General features: G+C 41.6%; 1 protein-coding gene across 1 annotated transcript in view; it reads left to right on the top strand.

Moving 5' to 3' along the window:
- The first annotated feature begins 87 nt into the window (after positions 1-87).
- Gaba-b-r3 (gamma-aminobutyric acid type B receptor subunit 3) overlaps positions 88-12,627 on the top strand; it is a 67,630-nt gene continuing 55,090 nt past the window's right edge. The window contains exons 1-2 of the mRNA XM_076773101.1: positions 88-666; positions 10,667-12,003. Coding sequence (XP_076629216.1) covers positions 10,723-12,003 — 1,281 coding nt within the window. The 5' untranslated portion in view covers positions 88-666; positions 10,667-10,722. The remainder of the gene's footprint in view (positions 667-10,666; positions 12,004-12,627) is intronic.

Here is a 12,627-nt window from a genome sequence, read left to right as displayed (position 1 = left end):
CGCGTCTGCGCGTTAACGCGAACTGCTTATCGCGAGAACTCTCCTCTAGAAGACGGGGGCCGAGAGCGAACAGTGCGCGGACCGCCAGCACGCGACGCGGTTACTCCGACGCCCACGCGACGCGATACGACGCCTCCCACGTCGATCGCCACGAACATTAAAAATCAAAAAATTTAAAAAGAACAAACCTCGACAGCCTACATTTCTCAAGAAGACTCGTCAATCTCGAAGTACCGCGACCCTAACTCGCGTTTACGACCGCGATAAGAAAAAATTTGACCGCTGGCAGCGATAGTGGAGCTAATGGATCTGTAATAAATGATCGTCGGCTAACGATAGTGAAACGGATCGTGGCGGGTTTACAACCACCCAAAACGTATCTCAGATACTCGTAAGATGGATGTCGGTTCGATGTTTCGAGAGAAAGAGACATTTTTCTAGAGACGCGGAGGAAATCGAGGAAATGTTGACGGAGGGATCGATGGCAGGATCGCGAATCGAGGAGGAGAGTTGATGGAAAGGGCAGACGTCCCAACTGGTACCCAGCGATTAAAAAGTGACGAGGTTTTAACGAAGGGAAGAAAGTCACGGTGAAGACGATCCGTTCGATTTCGTTTGAAGCGCGAGAAAGATGCGACTAGCCAGGCTAAATTACGCAATTTTAAGGTAATTTCGTGGTTCTTTATATTCCCCTATATCCGCCGGTGGAAAATATTACCGAGCTTTCCGCGGTTCGTTTTTACGATTATCGGAAGCTCGATAGTTAACGCCGCGATTACGGCATAAGCTCCGGCGATCTGCGATATTAACTTTGTCGAGAGAAATAGTAATACGCGAAATGAAAATCCGCCGACGTATATGGAGTCTATTGTCGGAGTGATCGAAACGTATTTAAGGAGAGTAACGATCCTTTTATTCGGCAATATCTTTGTTTATTGGCACGAATAACCTTTGTGGTGCTTTTGGGATCTAGAATTATTGGGAAACTCGAGATTCATACTAGATGGAATGCCTGAGAGGCATTTCCACATATTATATTATCGAAAGCAAATTTATCCTAAAAGATTTGAGCGGAGAAATCCCGGAACAAACATGCTTTCGTACATAACTATCGTTATTTCGTGTATACACAAGTATGGAAGCTGAAAAACAGGATATTTGAATGTTTACACGTATAAAAATCTATACCAGACAGGCAATTGTTAACATCTGAATAAGAAAAGGATAAATCTTGGCGTATATATTTCCATGCATGCGTAAATATTCATAGGTATTGCCTTTGGCCTTTCATAGTTGCACGTACATGTAGCATACTCTCTTCGTATAGTTAGTTCCGTAGGAAAACACGATTGTTCCGGGGAGTTATTCGCTATAATCTTGTAAAATAAGTTTGCCTTTTAATAATTTACCAGGATAAAGTATACCTCGGATATTAATTATTAACGATATTAAATTTATTTTCACGTAATATCTGCTTTATTTCGGTGTTCGTGATATCTAAAGATTAAAACACGACATTTTTACGGTCCAGGTTTGAGCATAAATTATATAAGCAGGTTGATCCAGACAGTCTAGAGTCATTCTGTTGTATTTATATCTGTTTTACGATTTACGTTGGTACTATAGTTAATACTTTGTATATACGAAGGCAGTGGGCAGTAATACAGTACATCTGTTATGAAACTAATCTAAACAAAACACTGTAACTTTAATATGCATGTTTTTAACGAACAATTCTGTTTAAAAAAAAAGAAAACAGCTTGAAAGTTTCAAGTTAGGGTACCCAATATGTAAAACGAATCTCTTGGAATGGCTACGCGAGGTCTCGATTTCTCGATTTTTAATTTAAAACTTTACCAACGCATTCCTCATACCCGGAACTTTAAAAAACTGTACAAAGTATGTAAAATCGAATTTTATTACTCAACGGGGCAGAAGCTCGCCGTAAATTATTCTTAAACAAGAAATTAAAACGACGGTCTCGCATAATGGAACAAACATCGCCGTAAGATATCAGCTTCGAAAAATACCGGGACCGTTCTCAGAATCTACGACAAAAGTTCGTCCATTTAAAGTACGCATTGTCCCGTTTATCATTTTCAGAAAATACCTCTGGATCGCGTCCCCTCGCCATGTAACTTTTACAAAGGAGTGTTTATAAAGGTCACGAAACTTCGAAAACCGCGCACAGATTTCAAGGACCACTCCGCAATCTTTGTTGCTAGGTCAGTTCCGAGACGTATGGCCCAAAAATTATTTTTAAAAAACTCTATATAATTCAGAGGTACGCTTTCGTTCGATAGTTGAAAGTTTATGTAGAAAATTGTATTATACAGGGTGTTCTGCCACCCCTGGGAAAAATTTTAATGGGGGATTCTAGAGGCCAAAATAAGACGAAAATCAAGAATACCAATTTGTTGATGGGATTTTTTTACTCGAAAATGCGCAGGATTACGGGGGTATGTCTATTCACAAAAAATGATTGTAATGGACCCCCGCAACTAAAAATAATTTTTTTAGAACGATTTGAAATTTTTTAATTTTGTCGAAAAATTTCACACCTACTGGAATTTTTTTCTCGAAACTGGGTAGGATTTCGGGGATATGTCTATTCACCAAAAATGATTGTAATGGACTCTCGTAACTAAAAATAATTTTTTTAGAACGATTTGAAATTTTTTAATTTTGTCGAAAAATTTCACGCCTACTCGAATTTTTTTCTCGAAACTGGGTAGGATTTCGGGGGTATGTCTATTCACTAAAAATGATTGTAATGGACCCTCGTAACTAAAAATAATTTTTTTAGAACGATTTGAATTTTTTTAATTTTGTCGAAAAATTTCACACCTACTCGAATTTTTTTCTCGAAACTGGGTAGGATTTCGGGGGTATATCTATTCACCAAAAATGATTGTAATGGACCCTCGTAACTAAAAATAATTTTTTTAGAACGATTTGAAATGTTTTAATTTTGTCGAAAAATTTCACACCTACTCGAATTTTTTTCTCGAAACTGGGTAGGATTTCGGGGGTATATCTATTCACTAAAAATGATTGTAATGGACCCTCGTAACTAAAAATAATTTTTTTAGAACGATTTGAAATTTTTTAATTTTGTCGAAAAATTTCACACCTACTGGAATTTTTTTCTCGAAACTGGGTAGGATTTCGGGGGTATGTCTATTCACCAAAAATGATTGTAATGGACCCTCGTAACTAAAAATAATTTTTTTAGAACGATTTGAAATTTTTTTTTTCCGTCGAAAAATTTCACACCTTATCAAATTTTTTTCTAGAAAATGGGTAGGATTTCGGGGATATGTGTATTCACCAAAAATGATTGTAATTGACCCTCGTAACTAAAAATAATTTTTTTAGAACGATTTGAAATTTTTTAATTTTGTCGAAAAATTTCACACCTACTCGAATTTTTTTCTCGAAACTGGGTAGGATTTTGGGGATATGTCTATTCACCAAAAATGATTGTAATGGACCCTCGTAACTAAAAATAATTTTTTTAGAACGATTTGAAATTTTTTAATTTTGTCGAAAAATTTCACACCTACTCGAATTTTTTTCTCGAAACTGGGTAGGATTTCGGGGGTATGTCTATTCACCAAAAATGATTGTAATGGACCCTCGTAACTAAAAATAATTTTTTTAGAACGATTTGAAATTTTTTAATTTTGTCGAAAAATTTCACTCCTACTGGAATTTTTTTCTCGAAACTGGGTAGGATTTCGGGGGTATGTCTATTCACCAAAAATGATTGTAATTGACCCTCGTAACTAAAAATAATTTTTTTAGAACGATTTGAAATTTTTTAATTTTGTCGAAAAATTTCACACCTACTCGAATTTTTTTCTCGAAACTGGCTAGGATTTCGGGGGTATGTCTATTCACCAAAAATGATTGTAATTGACCCTCGTAACTAAAAATAATTTTTTTAGAACGATTTGAAATTTTTTAATTTTGTCGAAAAATTTCACACCTTCTCGAATTTTTTTTTCGAAACTGGGTAGGATTTCAGGGGTATGTCTATTCACCAAAAATAATTGTAATGGACCCTCGTAACTAAAAATAATTTTTTTAGAACGATTTGAAATTTTTTTTTTCCGTCGAAAAATTTCACACCTACTCGAATTTTTTTCTCGAAACTGGGTAGAATTTCGGGGATATGTGTATTCACCAAAAATGATTGTAATTAACCCTCGTAACCGAAAATAATTTTTCCAAAACGATTTGAAATTCTGGTAATATTACCAATATCGCTATGTTACAATTAGACGATTGTTCGTGCATTAATGAAAGATTATGATAACACGCGTACGCTAGTAGTTTCTCTTGACGCCGAAGGATATTCCGAAGCGGCGCGAAGCTTTCGATTTTAATTTCCCCGAAGGTTCCGGCTTAGAAATTGCTGCTGGAAAAAAGGAGGACTTTTAACAAAGCGTCCTCGATTCCGTTCCTGTTTTAACCGCGATCTAATAACGATAAAGTGATTACGAAACCGTACGCGAAAGAGCGGGAAACAAAATAAACGGTCCAAGCAGCGAGCTCGAACGAAGCTTTTAAGGCTGCGGCGACCCTTCGTGTCCCCCATTAATTCTAATAAACGCAATCGATGAAGTTGGACGCGACCCGCGAATCGCAATGCTCCCACTATGTACAACAATCCTCTTTCTAGCACGCAAAACGATCGTTGCAACATATTAATTCCGCGAATTTAATCCACGATTTTCCGATTTCGAGCAATTTTCAATGTTCACCAAAAATTTTGTGGGTAGTTTTAACTTCTTTCCAACTGATCTAATAGTGCAGAAAATGAGGAATGTCGAAGGGCCAGCCTGTGGCAATAATTCACGCGTAATTGCGCAGCGTTCGCGAAGACGAAACTTTTGGTACGTTCAGTAGGTAGAAACACAGCGAAACGCAATTCCGTTTACGGCTTCGGCGGAAAGAAACGCAATCAGCCGGAAACCGGGAACTTTGGCAAAAATCGCGCGTGCTTAATGAACTTCCAGGGAAACTGTTGGGAGACTCGAAAAGAAGAACTCGTGGGATCTTTACTTAATTCGAACGAAATGCAGGCGCGCTTTGGTCGTCAATTTTCGCGACAAACAGGCTGGATTATTTTCCAAGACGAAAATAATGGTCCCAGGCGCGTGATTTCATTCTGTTATTCACGTTTTCGTTTCTTTAAATAAAATCCCAAGAACAATATTAAGGTACATTTATCATAAAAGCCGTAACTCCCGACATATTCGGCTATCAAGATATTGGAATTGTAATACTTGAACAGTTAGGTACGTTTTATCGTCTCGAGTGTTAAGACGTAGTAGCCGGGCTATCTTAACGCTGTTGCAAAAGACGTAAATCTCGAGAAACTTTCTGTACGAAGGAGAAAGGGTTCAACGATCCATGATTCAAGATTATTTAGGGCCAATCGAGGTTATATCGCGCTGGGAAATATTATATTAAGCTATAAAATACTCGACACTCCGTTTAAAGAAAAGCTCTACACCCTAATACAGAAAAAGAGAGTACTTTAAACGTAACGAAAATTTCAAGTCCGTTTAATTTTCCATTCCTATCGAAGCATCTTCGATTCTACGAGTCTTTATTCGCTATTTAAAAGCATAGCCAAGACTCTAAAGTTTGGGGAACCTAACAGAAATCGATTTTGCTCGTTCGATGCACAAAAAGCAACGCTACACGTCGGACCCACGGTAATTTCCTTCAGGAAACGCAAATTTAGACCCTCGAAGCGTCCTAAACGTATATCGGATACACATACACCAAGCGCATGAATCTGAAAGTAGTAATCCCTGTTCCGATACTCCAGGGAAACGGAAAATTCTGTTTCCAGATGCGGGAAAGCAATCGTGCGTCCCGTACGATCCATCAGCGGACCGGGTTTCCTCCAGAAACTTATTTCGTGTGTAAATCCGGAGGAAGAAGCGCACTGTAAATGGTCGATACCTTTAAACGTCTCTTTTTTCGGATCTATGCATCGAGAATCCCCCCGAAACGCAAAGAATAACAGCTTTCGCGATCGCTGGATCCATTCATGGAGCAATTCGCCCTACGATCCTTCAGGAACTGGTTCTTCCAGCAAACTATAGTTTACAGATAGCTTCTAATAAGAGTAACAAACTAACGATGGAAGAATTTATATTCTGGGCGCAAAAACGACTACGAAACTCTGGTCAGAAATTTCAATTACATTTCGATACATCAATTTATTAGTTTCGTGTTTTTCCCCCGGTGGACCTCGAACAAAAAGTTGGAAAAATAAACATTTGCGTTTGGCTTAGAACGGTGGCTAGTTTTTGACCGACTTTAAAATTCTGACTGGCTTTGGAGCTCTTTTGTCAAACTTTTAACAGCGAGCTAACTGCGTTAATAACAGCCATTTCGTGGCGAATTTAGGTGCGCAACTTGATATTAGATTTAGAACGGAATTTAGTTATGGCCCGCCTCTGTTCGTGTGCAACGAAGACGCTCGATGAATAATTAAAAAATGTTTGCGTATATTGCAGCCGGGAACGATAGAACGAGGAAAAATATAATATCCGGGGGGAGAGAACTTGTAGATTAATTATTTTTGAAATGTTGTTCCCATCGAACTCTATCGATTTTCGAAATTAGCTACGGTGAAATTAGGCTAAGTGAATGAGCAATCGATACCACGGAATTTAACTGTTAATTCTGGAAGTGGGCCCTTTAGAATTCGCGCGGGCGAACAAGCTGAATGACACGTTATGTTTGTCGGAACCGTGCTGCGGATTTAGTCGTCGAGATTCTGACAAATAGAAATTCCACACCATAGAATATCGTCCACCGTCGACGGTGAAGTCGGGAACAAAACAATCCAGAAGAAACTAGAGCTCTCGCGTAAAGAACACTCTGTCGGAAACCATTTTTCACGGCGTGAATAAAAACACGAGACGTCAATGGCACGAAAATAAGTCGAGGCAGGAGTAATTTTTTCATAGGGGACGACGTTTTCGAGAAAATCGAGTTTGAAAACTCTCGGGGGCCGCGTGTAATACAGTACTACTTGCCCGACCCGTCTGACCAATACCTACAATTTCTACTTGCAGCGATGTATCGTAGCGTCTGTAGGGAGAATGACCAGTCCTGGAACGAATTGCAGCTCGTATTGGGTCAGACAGTTTGTCAAGCCTCGCATGGTCTGTGACTAAGCAAAAATTACTGGACTGCCCAATTCTACCGACTGGATGGATCCATATTCTCGTTTAATCGAACACACTTTGCGGTCACGAGTGTTTATTGCTCTTTTGTCGCGGATTGGAATATCGGAGACAAATGTATTTGAAAAATTGACTACCTCTGAAGAAACGCAATCAGCGAGTTGAGTTTAAACTGGGGGCTTAGGCGAGCTATCCAAACGCGACAGAGCCCTGTTGCGATTAGGCTCCTGTGGCCCTTTCATGCTGTACACGTTGCATACGGAAGCAGAATTTACGGCGGTAGGTCAGGGTGTCGACCCTTACACGAGTCTGCGATGCTTCCACTCCTCTGTCAACCGAGTGCCTATCGGAAGTGTCACGCGCTGTGTTCGGAACCACCCTCCCGCTATTCGAGGAGCCCGAAATAAAATGGTGGGCGGGATCAGACGACACCGAGCTGCAGAATGGATCGACTGGCGGCTGAATGAAACCGTCGATATCCAGAAATGTGATTTACGGATATCGACGAAGGGCTAAGTTGTGTCTACCCGTCCGACGTTATATTGCGAAAGACGCGGAGGAAGCAAGGTGTCACGGAATATCCAATTTCCTGCTTAAACGCCACCCCCCGTGAAGCCAGATTATTCGCGATATTTTTTCGCTTATTCGATCTTTCGGGTCGACTGACGGGCACGTCAATTTCAGAACCATAATAATGGGTGTCCCCCGAACGCTCCTCCTATTCAAAAATATTTTCCTTTTTTAATTTTCACTAATTACGGTACTCTTGAATATGATGTGAGAATTTTCTTACTGCAAACGAAGACGATAATCGGAGCCTTTGGCTGGAAACTAAGCGGTTGCTATATCAATTCTCCACCTATTTGTCTAAGATAATTCGCGGCGTAGCTTTCAGATGGAATACCATGTAATCTCGTTTTACTGTACGTGTGCGGGCACAGGTTCGCAAAGTTGCGGATGACGCGGCGAAATTTCAATTGTGAACGGAGTTAGTTCGTTTTTCGGGCAGGTGGAAACTTTGACCATTATGCAATTATCACGGTTGCGTAAATTAAGGGAACAATTTGTTAATTTCCGATCGAGAGAACTGAGAAAAAATTGCGACAGCCTTCGAAAAGTTGGCAATATTATAAAGCATTATAAAAAGGTTTAACGAACCTATTTTTTGCTTATTTCGTTTACGCGATTGCACGGGATTCAGCGATGTATAACAGGTATTCGTAGAGTTGAAATATAGCCTTTGAAATATTTTTGACCGCGGTAAAATAATTATACAACTGCGACCCGTGACATGGTAACAAAGTGCAAATTGGCCCTCCAGCAAAAACGAGTTTCACCCACCTACTCTATATGCACTGTGTATAACAGTGCTCTAACGCTGTCCCTCAAAATTTCAAAACAGTTTTTCTCGAAACAGTTTTCGGCACGGCGTGCATGACATCTTAAAAGTTACTTTCTCGATCAACATGAAATTTGCATGCATTAAAAAAGGAACATTTATTTGGAACAGTGAACCACCGTAGATCAAAAATTTTCAGTTTTTAATCGGGTTACGATTCCGAATTTAATAACATTAAAACTATTAAAGCATAATTAATAGAAGGAACGATTCATTTAATTGGATCACGAGGTAATCCCCAAAAGTTATGCGACGAGAAATTGGATTACTCTTAAAGTATTTAAATGTCACGTGAAAATTAACGAGGCTTAATACGGACGAAGATACCATCTGTCCGTTTATGGCCTTAAAAAGAAAGATTAAATCTATTACTATTCTACGGTCTCGCCATTGTTGACGCGTTAAGCATATTTAATACTGAAGTACAGTGGCCTAAGTAGGACATGCTATTACTTATTTTATACGACGAGAAAATCGTAGAAATTTATGTTGGAATCTCTCCAGCATTTCGTACTTAGACTAAGTAGGGGAACCAAATAATAGATATCGTCGTTTCCTTTTCAATTCTTAACACGTTCGCTCGTAATATGGCGGTCTAATAATTTCTTGGATAATTCTACGGTTTAGTAACTTCTCTTAATTCTGTCTATCTATTCTTTCAAAAACCAGAACTTTTAATTAGTCTTCTTCGATATTATAAACGACACAATTTACATTTGCAATTATTTCCGATTTAATAATATGAAATTTACAGATTTCACTGACATTTGAACACGGTCTCGATATTAACGTGTCGCGAGTTAGGATCGGACAGATTCTCGATACGACTGAAAAACAGGTTTGACCGTTGTAAAATAACGTTGATTCTATCTACTGGCACGCGATAGGAAAGATGCAAATTGGCCCAACGGTCGAAATGAGTTTGACATGCCAGCGTTAGGACGTCAATTACGTTAAAACGTGAAGGGGTATTGTCATTGTCAGCGTTGCGTAACAGCGCGGAACGCGAACAAACTAAATCTCGTTGTTTAATCACCATCGCCGTTTACGAGCTCGTTCGAGCAAGGTCAGAGGTTTTCCCGACGCCGCAATAAGAGGGCACCGAAGCTCATTAACATGCCCTGTGTACGATTCTTGCCACGTGCTCCCGTTTCTACGACGTTACATTAAGCAGATTGCGCGCTCGGATTTTCTATCCACGGGAACAGAGACATCCAGGCGTGATACGCCTCGCTAAAAGCGTATTTGTTTCCTTCCCGTTCCAGCTGACAGATGCTACCAGTTTCGCCAGCGATGGGATCGAGCAAGCATTCTCCGTACTCAAAACATAAGCAAAACGTCCCATTGCTAGCTACAGGCCTTCGTCCAACTTCGAAAGAAATTCATTTCCTAAATTAAATAACACGAGTTCGGGTGGAGGAACATAGATCAGCCAAAATAAAAATTTAGGTAAACGAAAAGAAAAATTTCCGAACGTTGGATTATTTTTTAACACGACGAAGCAACCCTTAAAAAGACAGGATAGCCAGGGAGAGCGTTATGGTCCCCGCGACGTTAATTGCTCATTAGTCGAATTAAGCAGCACTTCCGCTAAGTAATATTTATGCAAAAAAAAAAGAACCCCCGGTCAGCCATAAATTGTTAATGCAGTTCCAAAAACAGTTTAATGGCGCGCAACGAGCACGGCCCGTCCGCCGTTTATTCGGTTTGTTTTCGCGTGAAGCTCGTCGACGTTTGTATCTTCGCTCTCGGCGCTGTATTTCATTCAATATTTACTCTATCGCATAACTCTCGAACGCTTTGTTTCCTAACTCGAACGGATTACCATTACGCAGAGTGCTAGGATAAAAGTATTGGGGCACGGGTTTTCAGACATTTTATTTCGAATCAAACGATACTTTATAAACGAAACGATGACGATAAACAATAAATTTGAAACGACGTTTCAACCAATTTATTTTCTAAACGAGTACTAGATCTTCCCGTAGCCCTACGATCCTGTTTGTCGCAATTTTATTCTGTAATTAATATACAGGGTGTTCGTTTTCAGATGAGGAGCAGCCGGGAGGACGCCTTGAGTCGTCGAAGCAGCGACGGCGACTGATTATGACGCGCGTCCGCCCGCGCCGCGATCTCTCTCGTCACCTCCTGCCATTCTCATCCTCCGAGACCTTCCATCTTCCCCTCAGCCCGCTCCTCCTCATCATCGGTCTCCTCCTCGTAAACGGCGCGCTCTCCTGCAGCGAAAAGAAGCCCCAGAGTCGCGAACCCGACGCCGAAACAAACCATTCCCCCGAGGAACTCGTGGATACCCAACAGTGGATGCAAACGAGCCCGCTGAAACGTTCCCGATCGAGCAACGATCTACGATTTCCCCTGGCGGAGGCCGAGATCGCGAGCAATTACTACGAGGTCCGCAGACGCCACGAGAAGCGCAAATTCCGTCGCGAGAAGGACGCGAAGATCGAGATCGAGGCGAAGAGGAAGAAGAAAACTGTCCACAAATTGGACAGAAAGGCCTCCCCGAGCTCCTCTGGGCCAGGATCGGTCTTCGATTGCGAAGAATGCCAGCTCCGCTTGAACTCGAGGTCCCTCCGGAGGAACAGGTCCGACAGAGTCGCGGGTAATCCAGGAGAGAAAGACAACAATGGGACGGAGAGCCCGGTCGATCCGCCGGAAGTGAATGGCGGCTCGCAGGCCTCGAACGCGAGCAACGAGGAGGAGCCTTTCACGGGCTTCGAAGGCTCCCAGAAGTTCCCCATAAAAGTGACGTACAAGCCGCCCGTGGCCCCTCAAGTGGAGAAGTTCGACAGAAGGCACTTTGGCCCGCCGAAAATGGACGTCCCGGAAACCACCGCGTCGTCGTACTCGACCACGATATCGCCGGATCTGCCCAAGAGCCCGGGCAGAGACGTTCTCCATCGACATCGGAAGGTCGACGACGCCGACGAGGAGGGACGCCAGGAAACGATCGACGCCAACGAGGCCGTCAACGACACCGACGATTTCTGGTTGCCCGGCGCGTCTTCCGGCAGACGGTCCTCGAGCATAGTCAGCGGGAAATCCCCGTCGGAGGAGAAACGAGCTCCTGCGTCCTCGTCGACGTCTTATCCGACGTTGACGTCCACCGTCGGTGAGAAGGATTTGGAGAACGAATCGCGCGTGGAGGAGGAGGAGGAGGAGGAGGACGGTGTCACGGAGTCGAACGCAAAATCGACGGACAAGGTGAACGTGACCATCTTGGGGTTGTTCGAGATGACGAGGGGCGCGGAGCCTAGACCGGAAGGCCCCAGTGAGCTGCAAGCTGCCAGATTGGCTGTCGAGAGGGTCAACGAGATGAACGTCCTGTCCAAGTTCAGGCTGCGTCTCATTCACAACGACACCAAGGTAAGGAAGTTCCTGTCTCAGGGTATTCACAGGTTATTTATCTATTTGTGGAGTTGAACGATTTGGAACAGAGAATTGCAGTTAGAGTAAGGGTCAGGTAAACTTAAAGAGAAAACAAAGTGGTGGAATGGAAAACTTAATTAAAATTAAAGGACTAAATGATAAGATTACTGTAGACACAGTTCGATTCCTGTGGGTTTATTCGCCGCTGATGGAATCTGTCTGCTTTTTTGTTTCTTTGAGAGGTCGATCGTCTGGTATGTAGGGACAATGTGCTGTTGGCTTGTGCTTTCTCTCTTTAAAACAAACAAGGGGTGGAGTGACCACTGAAAAAACACAGGATAAAGAGTCGAGAGGCCAACAACAGAGGTATACTGGATTTATCTCTCGATAGCCCTGACCGGGAAAATGTCTCGAAAAGGATTGCAAACCTTCCCATACATTTCCTTTATATCATCAAGCAGAAGTAGAAACATTTGGAAAAATTATAATAGAGGCAAAACTTAAATAAAAATGAACAGTAAAATATGAAAAAATGAAATATCTACCAAAAGATTACGATCGACCAGTTGATTAAGGTCGCAATTAGGTACCATTTGACAAGCAATTATTATTCCGAAACGA

The sequence above is a fragment of the Colletes latitarsis genome, chromosome 9, assembly GCF_051014445.1.
Source record: "Colletes latitarsis isolate SP2378_abdomen chromosome 9, iyColLati1, whole genome shotgun sequence".
NCBI lineage: Eukaryota > Metazoa > Arthropoda > Insecta > Hymenoptera > Colletidae > Colletes > Colletes latitarsis.
This window is presented reverse-complemented; position numbering and strand designations above follow the sequence as displayed.